We start from the raw sequence: 18,784 nt of genomic DNA, 5'->3' as shown, positions 1-18,784 counted from the left end.
TTACATTACAAAACCTTTAAGAATTACAGATATAGCTCAGCATCAAATAAGAAGCATGCAGTAAATGTTTCACCCAGGGGGAGCTCAGGATGGTTCTGTATGTGTGTATGCTGTAAACAAAGGGAGCTGCTGAAGCTCATGCAGTTGTACCCCAGAGCAGCTCTGTACTTCAGAGCAGCCATGCGAAGGCTGCCAGCTCTACAAACACTCATGCCGCAGGCCAGCACAGGTATAAAATCTGATAAGAGTGAATGTAATTAAGATGCTTTGAGTTTGAGCTTGCTGAAGTATGCACTTAACTGCTTTTTCAGTGGCATTGTAAATTTTGGTTGTGTTGTCTCCTGTATGCATTTTCTGTCAGGTGAAAGGGAGAAAGATAGCACAGGGCAGAGAAATCCAAGGTTCAGGAAAAATGAACAAAAGAATGAGAAGGCATCAACTGGGCTGTAGTATCAACAGTTGGTCTTGATGAGTAAGGGCCTGGAAGCAGAGTTATGTGGTTTACAACAGAAACAAAGATGCCAAACTAACAACCAATACCGCACACTAAGCTATCACTACACCACAAGTAAACAAGCCTGCTTGCTTAATGATATGATGGTTAGGGCTCCTGAATAACATCATGTGATGGGTGCCTGTCAAAATTCTGGACTCCAGCTCTTTGGTCCTCCAAGGGATAGGCTATGCCAGCCTTTTTTGCGTCTTTCTGCAGTATAGCCAAAGCTCATGTTCCTCCTGTTGATGCCTCAATCAGTGAGCAATCCTGTTGACTTCAGAGGAGTCAAAACTGGGATTTCATATGCTTTCAGGAAAGGCCACAGAATTTTTATCTTAAAAATTTATGGTGGTTTTACATTTGCTTTATTAGTTAGTGGTTGTGTCATGTAGAACACCATTAATCATGCTGGCATTAGACAACACAATCAAAATATATTTATCTGATCCAAATGGACAAACTTCCCCATTTACCTTTTCCCCTCCCCCCCCCCAACTGGAAGAAAACATACTGTTGTTTTCCCCCTTTTCCACATGGACAGAAGGGCACTCCTGATTAGAAGGGGGGCTGATCAGGAGTGCTAGGCACAGCTGTGCTACCTCAGCGCTCCTGGTGCTCTTTATACATGATACTGCGTAAAAAGTTATCTTGCTATTTTTCATTTGAGACAGCTCATCAGATTATTCCTTAATATCAGCTAATCACTAACCATCCTATCTATTGAACAGATGGACCCTCTGTACAAGTACACTGCCACACTTAATATTTATTTATTTTTAATATTCTATTAAGGTCGTTATCCTCTTAGACTAATGGGAAAGACAGCAGATATCTAACCTATCAGGTGAAAAGGGTGAGTGGTGTCATTTATAATAACCAGGTTCTAAAAACTACCATACTTAAAGGTGACAATTCAGACAGGGGTATTGTCAGCCTGTCAAATGCTGGGTGATTGGAAAGCATCCATGGTTATCTGTTTCATACACTAAGCAGCCTTGCAGAATTAGTATTCTCAAAGTATCAGGCCTGTGCTCCTGTGGCACTATGAAGAACTGGGGAACTTAAAAACCAAAACAAACAACCACCCCCTACCTCATTGTTTTATTGGAATTTAATTCTTGTGAGAAAATAGTAACCAGTCTCTGAAAATCTATAGTAATTACACCTTTCTCATTTATTTGTTCCTTAATAAGATGCAAAAATCATTGGTCCTAATTCTGTGACATTTGAGCCTTACTCAGATTCCTATTCTAATGAATGATTGAGTACTACAAGTCTGAGATAGGTTGCAGACTTGGATCCTTCAAATTACTTTTTGTAAGGAGCTGTTTATGAGAAGTTCATTATATTCTGCTCTGCTTAGTTCTTGCTTTCAGATCATACATATGAGTTCACAGTCTAATGACTATAAAGTGCCCCTGAGCCACAGCAAAATGAAACTGCTTTGCAAGTTACATCACAGGTAAATATTATTTCTTCTGCTGATCCCTGAAGAAACCTGTAGGATCTAACAGGCGTGTTTTATAACCGGCAGAAATTGAAGAAGGACTTGGCATCTAAGCTTTCTTACACCTTCACAGGCTAAATAAAGCTCAGGATATTCCTTCCAGATTCCAGCTTGGTGACAGAAGTTGTGTGTTTAAATGTTTTAAGCCATAAATTATCGTGGTATGTACTATTACAACTGATATCAGTTTCAGGAAATGAAGCAACAAGCTGTTGCTTCTTTTTTTGTCTTATTGTGTTCTGCTTAAAACAGTCTCATGAAGCACCCATAAAGTTGAAATTATTCTTGCTTGTGCATGTCTTGGTATTTATTTGTGAATTCCTGTTATATGTAAAGGATTGACAAAGTAGGTCTTAAGGTATTTGTTATAAATAATACAGTATTTGAGCAATTTAGATCCAGAGTGTTCTGCCTTAGCTCTTTGGATATGCTTGCAATGTGTGTAGGAGGTCAGTGCCTTAAATCCCTGGCTCCTGGATTGGGATTTGTCCTGGTAACAGGAGTAATAATGAGCCAGGTCAGCCAAGCCAGAGCTAATGAGCCCTTCAGACCCTGCCTGTGTATATCTAAGCTCTTGGGCCTTCACTGGCACTCCTGCACGTAGGTCTCATCCACTATGAAAATGTTCCAGCAAAGCATGGTGCTATTTCAGGAACCCCTGTCCCAAACTCCACTATCTTGATAACATGTGATCAGATGTGATTATCATACAGGGTCTGGAACAGCAGTCCCACCATTCTAAGAGTCACTAGAAACTTGAAAGTGAGTTAAAATGTCCTTTCCCAAGCAACTGGTAAAGTTAAACATGACCGTACCTTTCTTTAGATTTATTTCTAATTAATACTGAGGATCCACATTGATTTAAATAACATTGTCCCAATGTGCTCTGGATCCCTCTGATTGACAACGATCAGACTTGTGTCTCCTGTCCTCTCAGCAAACTTATATTATAGTCCTAAAACCTTGACAGTCAGAGATCTCAGATAATACATCCCAAATATGTGCACATTCTGCACAATTTTGAAGAGGGTGTAAAGAAGAGACTGAGACCATGCTGAATCTCACAGCTTCCTCATCACAGAGCATCATTTCTGACCAAAGAAAAGAAAGAAAACTCTGAAAATGGAAAGAGCCTGTGATGCAGCAGGTTGTCACAGTGAGAAGAGTGATTGGCAAGAGGAAAATAAAAATAATAATAAAACCCCAAAACACCTTAGTGAATAATCTTCAACCTGATGGTATAACTTCAAGAAGACAAAAGATCTGAAGTCAAATTGAGTTCAGGGAAATGGATGAAATTTTGATATTAATGTGGAGATAATTTTAAACCACCAAAAATGTTTTATCCTGTCTTAAAAAATACTTATCATTCAGCGTGATGCTTACAGTCACTAAGATGAATGTGACAAATGTCTGATGTAACATACCCACAATATATAGTTGTAGTCATTTACACATTTAGATTTTGTATTGTAATAAAGCAGTGAAGAACTTTCAAAAGTATTTTATTCTTTCTGCTTAACATGCCTTGCACTGGATGCGTTATTTTGCATGCTGTTTGAAGACCAGCCCAGCACCTTTTTAGGTGAGTCAACTTACTAGTTAGGAGCTGATCCACATCCAAACAGATGGTACAGGTTGATTGACTTCAAAAGCATTGGATCAGGTCTCAGCTGGAGAAATACCTGTAGCTGTTTACAAAAGAAGCTTCTCTCCTCCTGGACAGAATTCACAGTGATGATTTCACACCTTCTCCAGGACTCCAGGTTCTACTGTGAATATTCACAGTTCATATTGATGTCACTTTTGAATATACATGAGAGGCAATACTATGGTTTAGTCCTTCTTTATTCTAAAGGAACATTTTTTCCCTCCTTCCTGGTTTTTTTTATGATGTTCCAATAAAGTATTTTGTAAGGTCCTTATGCCCTTTCTTAGAGTACAAATTTTAGCTTTCAAAAACTGCTTTTCAAAGCTGTGGAGTTTTTTGTTTTGGGTTTTTTTTTCTCACTCTTGGCTGCAGCAAGAAATCAAATGACACTATACCTTTTAGTCTCACTTTTAGGGGTTGAAGAGGGCTATTTGTAAATGGAAGAAGGTGCTGAACCCTACTGAGACCTTGGACGAGGAAGTCATTTCTGTAGAAGGTAAATAAAAGAATAAGTAGACAGGAAGGCACATGGCACTTGCCCTTTTACTCATCCTCTGAAACTGTCTTATCTCTTCCACAACCTTACTTCTCCTCTTGACCTGGAAAAACATAAACTTACACAGAATCTTAACCAGAATTGCTCCTTGGGACAAACGTAAAGAGTGTGCGTAAAGGGAGAGAAAAATGTTTTTATTGCTGTGGAACTATTAATCCTGTGGTTTAAATTCCCAGTGGATTTGGTAAAATTTTTCAGCCCCGTTGGTCATGAAAAAGAGTGAATACCATGCTTGTATGTACATGGTTGCTGTTTCCATTTCTTGCTTTCTCTCCATCAATAGAGTTCTTCCCAGGCACTCAGAAATTGTTAGATAAATGGATTCAATGCTTTCCTTATCTCTAGAGAACAAATTTTCAATACAGACTGTGTGGTGGATACCATTCTAGGACATAATGTTTGAGATTTATTTTCAATTGTAATTGCCCTAATCATGATTTCTTTTCAAGACGAATGCTTCACATAGCCCTGTACCGAATAAAATAATCTAGACTCATTGTGTTCTGATAGACTTGATCGTAGTAGCATTTTTCTTGATATTTTCCACTACTGCTTTATATCTGTGACTAGTAGGAAGAACATGAGTCACAAACTTCATCTACTATCTAATCTAGGCCAAATGGAGCAGTCCTCTAAATGAAACTATTAGGTAGCTTTCAGTAATATGTATATGTGTTATTGGTTCACCTGAAACAGAAACACTGGTTCTTCATGAAGGGGAATGTAAGTAAGAAGATATTGTGTCTGTAACTCCTGCCAAAAGATCTTTAAAATAAAAAAAAAAAAAAAAAGATTAATTTATTTTCTTATCTCTGTTATAAATTCATTGTAGGTTTGAGTTTTAGAAGTGGAAGTTACCTGTAACTTTTCTTGATAAACAAATTCAAATTATATCCGAGCATTAATAGCATCCTCTGAATCTGATTTGAACTACACCAAGAGGATGATCTCCAAATACCAGAAATTTGGACTGAAAGTCATGAAAGGCATGTTCTGAAGAAGACATAGTATGCAAAGAGGGAAGGCTATCTGAACCTACACAAAGTCATTCTCTTTCAAAATTAAAGGGGGTTTTGTGGAAATTATAGTATGCAGGCTACTTCAAAACTAAGAAGAAAAACCCAACCCAACTGTTAAACCTCTCAGAATTTCCAGTTGTATAGAAAATTCACTTGGAGGTTACTTCTTGAGAACACCATGGTGAATAACATTCGTGAGAGGCAGATATTTGAAACTTCATTAGTTAAAATAAGAATTACAGTATTTGAAGAGCAGCAGCTCCAATAGAAAAAGGATCTCTCTGGTGTAAACTTGAGATAACACTCTTTAGAGTTCATATGGTATGAAATTTCCTTATGTTTCCTCAAGGAAAGGTAGAGAACACAGATGGCAGCCAGAGATGTCTGGGAAAGCAGACGATGGTGGCTTTTAATTTTACATCTGTGCTAGCATATAGTTGTGTAACACCACTAATCAGCATGAAATGCCTGATTTCTACTTATGCAGCTTCTAGATTTGTGGGGACAGAATTTCACAAATCCTGTGACTAAATTGCTAACTACATTTACACACAACTGACTTCTCTTGCAGCTGATTGAAAAAAATATTAAACACCATATTAAGCTACCTTCAGAAATATGGTGTTAGGTAACCTCTACTGCTCCTCATTTCCTCTTTTCTCCCCTTTGCCACTTCCCTGAAACAAGCCAATCTCTTGCGCTAGGGAGTAAATTAAAATGTGTACCAAAAGTTTTCCATTCTTCATGTGAAATTTCTTACTAGAACTTCATATTAGTGTTCCAGAACCACCTGGAAAAATGGGGTTTGTAGACCTTTTAAACTTCGATTTCTGTCTTTCGATGCTAAAACAAGGACTAAGCTGCAGAAAAGCAACACAAAAGAAGAGTGCCCTAAAAAGAGGATCAACTGTGGGTTACCATTAATTAGAATTTCACAGTGACTTTTGCAACCACATGTTTACATGCCTGCAAAAGTTATGATGTTGGGAAAGTAATCCTTAATCCTACATTATCTCTGGCCAGAGAGAGATAGCTGCCAAATGCAGCTCTCTAGTTGCTGATTTTTTCCATGATGCACTATTTCCAAATAGATTGCTAAAAAAATGTGTCCATTACTGCTTCTGAATATAACAATACGTGTGGACCCTGGAAAGATGATGAGTCTCTTTTAAGAACCCCAAAACCAAAAGTAAAGGTGGAGAAATAGGAATAATATTTTTCATGGCTATGATTTCCACAAGTTTTTTTCCGTGGCTCAAATTATTCCCATGAAAGAGTGAGCATGAGAATGCATCTGCCCTTTTGGGTCAATATTAGATCTTCGCTTTTTCCTAAAATTGGAAATTCAGACTTTCAGTGTATCTTTTTGTACTTTTAGAAAAATCTCTCATGCTTCATTTATACTTCTTTGTTTTTTGCTTCACACCCAGAAATTTTTTTTTCTGGATTCTTGACCTGATCCAGTCAAATCACTAGTTAAGGTGACAAATGACTTATTCTAGATGAACATGAGATGCCAGAAGCAGTAGCCTCAGGGAAAGTCTTGTCTTGATCCCACTGTTCTAAGCTTCGGCGCGTTTGAAGAGCTGGTGAGGACCAACGCCAGGTCTCAGCTGAGTATCTCTCTGTCCTGTGAACATGGGGTAATCTTAGGAAGAAATAGATTTCTTTCACAGTAGATTTCTTACCTTTAAATGGTTTAGTGGTACATAAAATTTCCCAGTTTCAAAAGTATTAGAAAATTAAAAGTGGTTGGAGCTTTTTACTTTTTTCTCCCAGTATATTCATTGCTTTCCATACATAGAGCATATAGGTCCCGAGTTCAATGTGCTGTCTGGACTCTATATGAGGCTGTTTTTGTTCTCACTGCTCTGAAACTACTCTCTATAAACATGTTGTGATAAGTTGGTAACAAAAGCACTGAAATTTATTATATGTCTACCAGTGAAACATCAGGGAAGGCAATAATAACCAGGCAAAGTACTTCGGAGCTTTAGTGGAACAATCAAAGCCTCACAAATTCCCCTAAAATACAGAAGAAAATATTTCAAAGTCTTCACTTTATAGGAAAAGCTGTAAAGATTTGTTTCAGCAGTTGTAAAACTCGCAGTGAGACAAGTTTTGCCAGTTTCCTTTTAGCCAAAAAATTTTTTCCCAAAGCCTTAAAAATATTATCTTTGTATGTTTCACTACATTATTGTTTGAGTTTTCATCTCATCTGATTTGTCTGTCTCCTTGTCACTTTATGTCACTCATGTCTAAAGAATACAGGTACCAAATCTAATGAATAAAGTAATGCAAAAGGCTTAACCTCGTACCCACTGATTGAGATGCCATATATTTTTTTAATAATAAATAAAACTTCCTCTCACTAGAGTTAGCAGAGCATTCTGCTGCTTATGATTGACAGTACCTGTTAGTGTCACCTACTTTCAAAAGCTTTCTGAAGAATAACAAAAATGCAGCAGAGAAATTAATTTTAAAAGTGTTTAGAAAGAGAAATTTAAATTCTTTCACCAGTCATATAGCTTAAAATAAAGTGTGATAGAAAGCACTCAGAAGGCCACTGCAAACTGACTTAGTGTTGTTAAAATGAACTTTACTTATACACAAACATAATCTTACTGAGCCTGAATATCATTTGGCCACACCTCTTTGCCTGTCTAATTTTCATGACATCTGGAATTTTGTCAAATCATTTGAAAGCTAACAATTGATATTCAACTGCCAATGTTCTTAAATACAAGGATCAGCTGGGGAGTGTGTACCTGAGGGTAGGTTACCCATGCTGCCAGTGTGCTTAACCACATCTCCATGGTGGGTGCTTACCTGTGTCCTGTGGTCTATCTTTGAGCATTATTAGCTAGAAATAATCCAAAGGCTTGATCCTAAACATCACTACTGATCTGTACTTTCTTCAAGCTGTTGTGTTAACTGCTTGAACAGCAGTTGAAGTAATATCTTTGGGTTTGTTTTTTTTTTTAATTTTTACTTTTATTTTTCTTTTTTCTCAGACTATGCAATATGAAGTAACATTATTTACACAGGCAAATGCTGCAGGCAGTGATTAGCAGCCTGTCCCTGTGTGCAGTAACAGAGGTAGTTACTGTATCCATAGTTCCAAGGGGTTCCTAAGCTGCTGAATCCTATTCTGGATAATGAATCTGCAGGGAATCTCCTAACTGAAAAGCTTATTGCCAAAAAAAATTTTGGGAAGGTCTTCACGAATGTTACAGACCTCATAAATATATTTCAGATTCCTAAAAAATGACACTATTCCCTTGAGTGTATCTCAAATATCTGAAGAGAGATATTTGTGTATAAAGTCAGCATCTAACTTCAAGCATTACAGATAAAATGTCTGTTCACATCTCTTGTTGAATCATCTATACTACCCATTCCCCATTCATATTCAAAAAGAGAAAATATTTATCTCTTTTATTTTTCCAGCAAAATAGACTGTTATCACTAGTTTGTGGGTTTTTTTTTTTTAGCAAGGATGTGAAATAAGAAGAGCATAGAGACTTGGAAAATGGCATCAGCTATTGATGGGTATGGTGGTTGAGGGAGAAACTCTTGGACTGGCTGACAAGTCTTCTTTTGTTTACTGAGAAATGTAGAAATTAAGAATTTCACGTACTCTTGGGATCCTTTGAAGGAGTCAGTTCTCTTTTTCTCCCTAGCATCTTTTCTTCTTACATTATGTATTTCTCATGAGTTTTCTCACTTTTACTCTTTCAGTTCTCTTCCCACTGTGGGAAGGTGAGCAACTGGTTGGATGCTGCTTAGTTGCTGGCTGGGGTTAAACCATGACAGAAACAGAAAATGCTCCTACAGGGAATACCTTTGAATTTTCACATCACGATTTTTATTCCTAGTGCTTATGTAGAATGAAAAATAGAGATCATTAGGGTCAAAGTATGGGCTTGAAGACCCCTTGTGAGAAGCAGCTCTGCATGTGGTGAGCTGAGCTGCCTCTCAGTCTCCACCAACCAGAAAGTACCAGAAGAAAAACAACCTCTTTTGGTTTTTCTTGACTCCTTTGTATCTTCTTTCCTGCTCTTCCCTCCCTGCTACTTTTGTACTTCTGCATACCAGAATATTAGGTCAAACACCCTCACTAAAAATTATGTTGTAAAATATTTCTGATATTCATCTTTTTGCTTGATTTTCTCCTCATTTACTGGAGACATCAACGATGAAGTAATTTTCCTCTCAGATGCTTGCCCTTCGATCATGCTAGAATTTACAATAAACAGTATGTCAAATGGGGCTTCCCCATTTCTTTATAAATGTTTACTGTGTGGTCAAAGGTGTCAGGAAAACAAGGATCACCTATTATATTACTTTTGGAATTATTAAGAATTTTTATTATATACTATGAGTAAAGTGTTACAGAGCCTTAGGGGTCTGTGTTCTGAAAGATGAGGAAAGTGTCACATAATGAGTTAATACTGATCTGATCTTTTACTGTTACATAAATTGCATGATTATATTGTTTACCATAATCCTAATGGTTTTGGTATGTAAGGTGGAGGCAGAGGAAGGGATTATTTGCTGTTTGCTGTGGAAACCACTTGAAATTCAATCTGTAGGTTAATCTATTATGCAGATGGTAATCAGACTAGATGATGGGACTGTCTTCTATAAGCTGAAACCTGAATGTACCTTATGTTGTCTAATTTTAGCTAACTACAGTGACAGAGACAGTGTACTCTACTTTGCACGGCAGGTTATTGAGATTTTAATATATATATGTATACATAAAAATTATATACTTATATACATAGAAGTTATATATATCTATATAATCTACAATACTTCACAGAAATGTAAATATTGTTCTGCAAAATCTGGTATAGACTTGAATTTCTGTTTTCCTACTAAGAAATAGTTCTGTTTAATGGAAAGATCTGTTGTCTCTGCTGTAAGATCCTCATTGTAAACTCCTGCAGGACAGGTTGTAAAGCTACAGTGTAATTAGGAGCCTTCACTCAGTTTGCTCTCCACTAAAGGGCTAATGACACGAGGTTCAAAGCAGTGTTGTCATAGCATGTCTTCATGAGCAGGAATTGTTACCAAGCTTTACTTGACCTCATTATGCAGACTTCATCTTGGGAATCTATCAGATGCATTCCTACATATCAAGGCAAACAATCAATCACACCTGTTGAAAAGCAAATCTGTTTAAAAAAAACCCCAACAAAACAAAAACATAAAAATAAGCTGTTAGTTCACCCTGGCACTTTGTTCCAAAATTGATTTCAGCCTTTACAAATCTATGTGTCCTTCACAAATCAAAAGAAAAGTGCACCATGGAAATAAAATTAATGCAGGATTTAAACATTTGAGTTAATGAAACAATTTAAAGTGTGAATAAAGTGAAAGTAAATGAAACAATTTAAAGGGTGATTGTATGTTCTCATATGTATAGATTTTTATATATATAATTTTCTTAGGAGAGAGCACAAACCAAACTCCTGGGAAGGCAAACTACCTTCCCACCCCATCAGGCTTTCAGCCTTGAGACTAATCATATGTGACTGTAGCAGTGGCTGTTTTTCTTACCACACTGAAATGTTTTCATTTCAGACTGAATATTGTGTTGAGAGCTCTACAACCCTGCCAAGCAGAGTGAGGGCTGTCTTACTTCTCTTGGATGCCAGCTAAATAGACCTAATGAGGAGCTGTATTTAATCCATTTCAAACATCCAAATGAAATACGGTTATTTGCTTTTTATACAGGCTAGAACATATTTCATTTAAAGATTAGTTTAATGGAAATAGCAAGTGATTTGTCATCTGCTTCAGTGAACCCAGACATACTTCCAATACACACAGGAAGATAGGCTTTTTGAAAAGAACATCCTGCAATCCCAATCACTTCATGTGAAGATGATATACTTCCATATTATACACATACATGTTCTGACCAAGTACTTAAAGGAAATTTCTTAAAGGAAATCAAATGTTTTGCTTTTACATTTACTGTTGGAAGTCATTCCTAGAATTTAAAATATTTTGTTTCTAAAACTTTAAACCATCAGCTTCCTTTGTAACAACTGATGCTATGGCAAAAAAAAAAAAAAAAAGGTTTGCATTTGCTTTTATGGGTGGATACACATTGTTTTCTTAAGCTCATCCAACTGATCCAATACAGTAAGCTATACATCAACAGTTTGTTTTACTAAGACAGTGTTTTTATCAGAACTAAAATAGGAATTCTGGGTAGCTGAACAATTAGTCCTTCCTCATCATTCTCATCAGGCTTAAAATTACCACCAAAAGAGTTAAGCTTTTTCTGCCTGTGAAACAACAAGCATCTGACCAATCAAACAAACTTCCAGAGTAAACTTACCCAGTTTTTGCAAAAGTTGCCCAGTATCTCAGCATGGACCGGCTTAAGATTTCTTCAGCTTTGGTGTAATTCGCTCTTCTTTCTAGGGGCAATCCGAACACAAACTCGATCTCATAACCGTGCATTACTCCCATCCACTCTGGCCAAGGGAGCTTTGAGGATCGATGTTCAAAGAAATAAAAGAACGCATTGTGCCCTAGTTGTGCAAACTTTTTTGTGAATTCTATTGCAGGACATATTATGTTGTAGTCACCAATAACATCATCCATGGCATCACGGTACTGTTCTGGCTTTTGCTCATTTTCCCAATCTGTGTACTGAAAAATGATTGATTCTATTGCAAGTTGGCTTGCTTCTGGGAAGGACACAGTTAAAGCTGTTTCAAATTCTGTTTTATTGATCAAGCCATCACTATCCTTGCTGAAGCCAGGGACTCCATATACTAGAAATGCTGATCCTTCATCTTTATTAACACCAACTAAGATCTGTGTTTGTTTGAAATGGCCATTCTCAATCAATGTTTCTGGCATGTCAGAGAGAAAATCACCATCCACAGTTGGACAAAAAAATATTTGTAAAAGAGAGTGATATGTTACAACAAAAATTTCATTCTCCACTATATCCTTTGGGTCCTTGTCTTTGAGGCAGAGAATTACTTCTTTCTCATTGCTGGTGGGACACTGGAGTTGTTTAGCTAAAGCTACTGTTCTGTTTCTGGCTTCAGAAGCTGTTATTGCAGCCCAAGGGGCATTTGCAGATCCACTTTGCATGATGGCTCTTGTGAATAAAGGATGGCTTTTAGGAGAAAGGATATGGTAGCTGACAGAAGCCGAGCCAGCACTCTCTCCAAATATAGTCACACTTTTTGGATTGCCTCCAAATGCTGGTATGTTCTCCTGGATCCACTGAAGTGCTAATCTTTGATCAAATAAACCTGCATTTCCAGGAGCTTCCTCGTTTCCTGGCAAAGCCAAAAATCCTAATGCACCAGTCCTGTAGTTCATGGAAACTACAATGACTCTTTCTACTCTGGCCAGAAACTTGCCATCATAAACTGGTAGGGAACTTGACCCAGTCTCAAAACCACCACCATATATCCACACCATGACAGTTGCGTTCTTGGGTTTGGGAGAAGGGACCCATACATTAAGGTATAAGCAGTCTTCACTTAGGTTAGTTTTTGGATTCCACATCTCTGATCCAGGAAATCCTGGATAAGTTGTATCTATAAGCTGGTAACAAGAGCTTGCGTGTTTTGTGGCATCCCATACATCTGACCACTTCTCACGAGGCTTGGGTTTTTGAAATCTCAGTTTACCAATGGGTGGCTGTCCATAAGGTATTCCAAGAAAGGCTGTCACAGTTCCCCCCAGTACCTGCAGGTTCACCCCTCTGACTCTGCCTTTCTTGGTTGTAATGATGTTATCTTCAGGCATTACCTTCCTGACAAACATATACAGAAGAAACCACATAAGAAATCTCACATAGACACTTGTGCCATTTGTCCAAACCATGATGCCTGAAACACAGGAAAAAGAAATTCAGAATTAGTATTGCAATATATTAGTACCAGAGCCAAAACAGTTTAGTCAAAAAGGGATGTAGATCGTCCTGAGGGCATTGAAAATAACGTGGTGCTGCTGTATGAAGCTCAAAAGTCTTTAATCATAAATGCTTGTTAGTTGTGTTGTGAAGACTGCATTTAGTATTTACTATTTGTTACAATACTTCAGATAAACTCTGTTGCTAAAAAAGACCCCATAGAACTGAAGAAGACAGACTAGGGAAGGTGAAGTCATATAAACCAATTCTGACCACTTCTGTTAGCAGATGACTTAACCACTTACATTTCCACTGGCATGACAAACAAGACATTTTTTGATCTGTGACAGAAAATGACATGCCTGACTAGCCATTAATCTGTTAGAGGTTGCTCTGGCAATTTGTATTCTCAAATCAATAGTGATAATAAACATCATTAGGCACAGACTTTTCCACACATAAACACTCATCGCATGTGCACTGAAAAGAAGCTTGAAGCCCAGTTTTAATCCAAGGATTTCCAGGTACACATAAGTTTTGAACTATATGCTTGTGTCACAGTAGATGCCATTGAGATGGCATTGCTATAAACTCAAAGCACTGGGTAATTTCACTGTCCTACTCCTATGCTGCAAGATCTGAAAGTACTTTAACAAGTGAAGTACATGAAGGACTTCTGAACTGAATGTCAGTTGGCGTACAGAGTTACACCGAGACCTAAACAGAATATTTCTTTCAAGATCTTTTTTCTCTAAAGCAACTTAACCAAGGTTATAACCACCATAGTAATGAAAAGTAGTCACACTTCTACTGCTTAGAATTAACATTAAAATGCTAACAAGCCAAGGTTTTCTTTAAAATATGTAGGTGGTGCCCAATGATTTAATTATGGCCTGGTGTTTGCTTCCTGAGAAATTTCAATGATAACTAATATCGTAAAGCTAGGGGTATAGATGTTTATTATGTACCACATTTAAGCATGCTAATAGTCCTATTTACGCCATCATTTTTAAATGCTATAAAACCCCCAGTATCTTTCCCTTGAATGTGAAAACTCAGGAAAAGACTATTTGCAAAAACCTATTTCTATGGCTTACATATTTGAAAATGCTCAACAAAGCTCCTTCCTATGTTTTGCTTGTTGCTTTATCGTACATAGTGTACTCTGTCCTGCCACTTTAAACAGGCTATTCTTTGTTAATGAGAAGCACTTGTGTCCTTAAAAGGAACTAGGCTAATTTCTGTGGAAACTACAGCTGTGGCTTAATCTGAGCTTCTCCTGCTTGTTTGCGTATTCTTGGAAATGAACTAAGAAAATGGAGGGGGGAGGAGAGGGGGAAGCTGAAGGGGGGGAAAGAAAGATTGTGCGCAAAGAAGTTCCTAACTTTGAGATAGCATCAAAGGAGTAGGAAGAAACTTCAGAGAAAATATTTTTATCATCGAACAGGTAGAAAATAGATAAATTTTAGAAAACATAAGCATTTATGCTCTTGTCTTTTTATTAAAAAAAGAAAAAAGATAAGATAGTAAATGAGGGCAATAGACTTCAGAAACAAATGCTCCCATGTATGCTAAACTTTAGAGACATGAGTAGTCAATCTGGATGACTCACATGGTCCAGCAGCTCCTGACGAGATTGAGTAAGCAGAGGCTTGCTCTTTAGCTCCTATCTCTATGCGCCAGTCATTTTTCCATTCATTCCTGTCATAAAATCTTTTAAAGGCTGAGTGAAGAATGTTGTGTAAGGATTAGTTTAGGGCTAAACTCTTTCACCCTGTCTCACAGTCAACCAAGGCAATTGGGGTGGCTGTGAGAAATGTAAGATCTGGTACTTAAGCATCCAATGCACTGGACCATGAGATAGCAGAAGTAATTTCTGTAAGTCCATTGTTTCGCTGACACTGGCTTTCTTCACATATACACTTCTAAATACCACTCAGGACCAAACCTCAAAACCAAGCTGGAAATAATGAAATTTCAAACTTCAGCACTATGAAAAAGAGAAAATGACCCTAAGAAAAGCAAGAGATATTGAAGTTCCTAAAGCTTTCGACATCCAAATAGTAATTAAATTAATTCCCCTCTTTACTTTCCTACTAATTAAAAATGAAAGGGATGGGAGTAAAACACTGTAGCATTGCAAAACACAGAAGCATAAATTTTCACCCTAAGAAGTTTTAGACAAGAATCTTAGTAAGAAAAAAGACAAAAAGTTAATTTTAATTAGCTCTTACAAAGAACAGGTAGCATTTTAAACAAAAAACTTTAAATAGATCAAGCCTGAAAAATGCAGAAATTTTGTACTGCTGAACAAGAGCACTTGTCTCAAGTTACTCTGCTAATATTAACAAAAGTAGAAAGAGACAGAGGATTATTATTACACCTTGTATATATGGCAAATATTACATTTAATAAGGTTTTAATGTTTCATTAAAACAAATTCAACAACATAAAGCACACTGAGCAAAAGAAACATTACTTGATTATTACTATGGGAAAAAAAGGGTCAGAAGATTGCTTTAGCTCATCAGCATTAACTGAGCAGAGATATATCATATAATGTATTTGCATACTTTAAAAAACTGATGCTGTCGTACTTTCCTCCAGCAAAAGTTAAACAGACTATACTTTTGTATTCTTATTCAGCAAGGGAACGCTATTTATTTCAATGACTATTTCTTCTCCTTGCAAATCTTTACCCAGGCAAAAAATCTATACACAAGACTATATAATCACTATTTAAATAGAAAAGATAGTTGAATTAATAAGTGATTTCTAGCTTAGCTTAATTTACTTAGCCCAGGAGCCCTCGGATAATGCCAAGGTCTGATACGCACGCCTGCTTACTCGTTCCATTTGCAGAGCAGTTTTCCCAAGAGAGCAACAAATGGGCAGAGCTTTTAAAAGTTCCCAATCCCCATGCAAATCAAGATGAACTGTAAATTAATCTGGCAGACAGAGATGTGTAAATAGAGAATCACTTACCCCACTTCTATTACAAGAACTACAAAGTTTTTAAGAGTCAGGATCTTTGAACACGTCAGGGAAAATGCAGTGTGCAGCTGCTGCTTCAGCCCGTAAATTGGACAGTACTGACATTATAATCAACTGTTTCTGACACAAAGCTCGCGAGAGTTGGCAACAGCAACTTGATCTGCAGGCAGCCGTTCCTTACAGTCTGACATCCGCTCTAAGGCTAATGGTATAGTTGTATAAATGCTACAGAAAGAAACCCATTTTGGAGAAAGTAAGGAATGACCTTCTACGGGAAAGGGAACAGATAGTGATTTGTTCTTAGCACAGAGCAACAAATTTTAAATCTAGAAAGATAAACAAAATTATAAATATAATAAAATCCCTCCTCTTTTTCCTTCATCTTGCTTAGAGCACCGATCTCACCTGCACTTTTTTGCTGTGGTACAGCTCAAGGTTAGCACCATTTTAAAGTACCTCAAACTTTTCACTGTAAGATAAGGAGTTATTTTGGGGTTTAAGCAACTGTGACAGATAAAAAAGGAGTGTCCTCTGTATAAACATGTCAACAACTGCCAAGCATCAGTTGCATTACTTGACTCATGGCCATCTGCAGGATACAACAGAAAGCTTCATTGTCCTCTTCTGATGTTAGGGTTAAAAATGGTACCCATATGGTGTCACACGCTGTTTTCTCCCTCCTCTGAGGCTTCAAATATAAGATCACTCATGCTGCTTAGTACACCTGATACCTTCCTTTTGCCTGAACCTTTTAAGCATTGTTTCCACTACAATACAGCACTTAAGAAAAAACAGCCTAAACTGCAGGTTAGAGCTGTCTAGGTTGCAGCTACAGACATGTCCCGTAACACAGGGGGAATATTTAAATTGCAGATATTTTGAGGTATAAATGAAGGCAGAATAGAGAAGAAGGGCGGAAAAGATAAATAAATTGCATACACCCCCTTGCAAAATGCCCTGTCAAACCCACGTCCCTAAGCCACCACATGAAACCAGAACACCACCCCTTGGTGGTGAGGCTGCTGGGCCCCTAGCATTGTCTCTCCAGTTCTGCTCTTAAAAAAAAGAAACTTTTCCACTGTTTCAGGTTTACTTCTACTGAGAGCTTTTGCTTACCCAATTAGAGCTGAAGACAATTACATTCTCTCTGTTTAATAATCAAGCTACAGTTCTGTTTCAATTACACAAAAGCAATATTTGGCAATGAATAGAACAGGAATAAAGCAGAAATAAAAAGTTAAGTATGAAGTTTATAGACATTAATATGGAGACTACAAATTATTTTTAAAAGCTAGCATGTGAGGGAGTGTTTCAATACAGAAAAGCTTAAGAAAGCATGTTCATTCAGTTTCTTCCATTAATTTTACTGTTTACCTTTAGGATAAGACATTCAGCAGGTATATTGCAGGGACATGTCCATTGGAGATAGTATGTCCCAGTCTAAGATTAAACCATGTTATAAATCCTTAAGCTTTCAGTATGGAAGTATCCAATATATGTGGTAGTTGGGAATTCAGAATCCTTAGCCAAGATTGTTATCTCAGTAATATAAATAGAAATATTTAATAACAACATAGGATTGATTTGAAATCATCCGTAGTGGCAACTCTTGCTGATCACAACTTTTCAAATGCAGTTTCCTGTAGGAAAAGCTAAGTTGTGCTCTTTAAATAAAGGCAGTGTTCAATGTTCTCTGACATGTGCATTCACTGGCTTCATCTAATGCCTCTTGCACCCATTTGGAAATGTGGCCAGGTGACACACATTTGCTTCATTTCTATGACATCAGAGGAATGAAACATAAGCCCAAAATCATGTTAGAGGCCACTATTAAATAAAACATTTATGATGCTTATGGCAAACCATTGTATTCTCAACCCTCATTGCTGCCTTGAGCAGTAGAGAAACAGTAGGAGACTCAAACACTAAAACTGCTGTTTCAGGTTTCATCTGTTTTCCACCAATGTCCATGTTGTCCTACATCAGCTGTCACCACTGCTCCCCTTCCCTCTCTTCACCCCTCTCTGCTCCTCAAGTACAGTGTTGGGGGCACCTGAAACAGCTCCCTGCTCTGATGCAGACACATTTACTAAATGCAAAATGTGGAGCATTTCTATGGACTCCAAGAAGGTGACCCTGGGATAAATGAATCAACTGTTTCAGGCCGTTTCTCAGGTGGTAGAATATGCTGAGTTCAGCCTTGGGTTTACATGGATGTCTTCCGGGAAGGGGGGCATTAGGACAAACTGTTTAGAGTGTTGTACTTCTCGACTATTATACTTCAGTCTAATGTTAGACTATTTTGCTGTACTTTTAAAGAAAACTAAGCCCTTTTCTATATTTTTTTCCTTTAATTAAAAAATTAACATATAAATTAAAGTTTTACAATTGTTTGCTGTGAGAGGAAACACTTATTTTGGTTATTACTTAGCTTACTAAAAATACCTGTGAGAAAATGAGAGATTAAGTACATTTAATGCCTTTAGTAATTCTGTGTAGAGTGGTCATTTTCTCAGTTTTCCTTTGGGAGCTTGAAAGGAAAGGAGGTACAAACCAGCAGATAGAACGCCATACATATATATATATGTGTGTGTATACACAAATATAAATTCTGTTATACATACATATATATATGTACATATACTAGCACTTTTAGATAGC

General features: G+C 37.2%; 1 protein-coding gene across 1 annotated transcript in view; it reads right to left on the bottom strand.

Annotated features, from left to right (window-relative positions):
• BCHE (butyrylcholinesterase) overlaps positions 1–16,249 on the bottom strand; it is a 28,543-nt gene extending 12,294 nt beyond the window's left edge. Inside the window, exons 1-2 of the mRNA XM_010012450.1 lie at positions 16,115–16,249; positions 11,588–13,106 (exon numbers count right to left, since the gene is read on the bottom strand). Of these exons, the coding sequence (XP_010010752.1) occupies positions 11,588–13,101 (1,514 nt within the window). The 5' untranslated portion in view covers positions 13,102–13,106; positions 16,115–16,249. The remainder of the gene's footprint in view (positions 1–11,587; positions 13,107–16,114) is intronic.
• Between the last annotated feature and the right edge of the window lie 2,535 nt (positions 16,250–18,784).

Source organism: Nestor notabilis, unplaced genomic scaffold (assembly GCF_000696875.1).
Source record: "Nestor notabilis isolate BGI_N333 unplaced genomic scaffold, ASM69687v1 scaffold3254, whole genome shotgun sequence".
Classification (NCBI taxonomy): domain Eukaryota; kingdom Metazoa; phylum Chordata; class Aves; order Psittaciformes; family Psittacidae; genus Nestor; species Nestor notabilis.
Note: the sequence above shows the minus strand (reverse complement) of the source record. Positions and strands in the feature narration are given on the sequence as shown.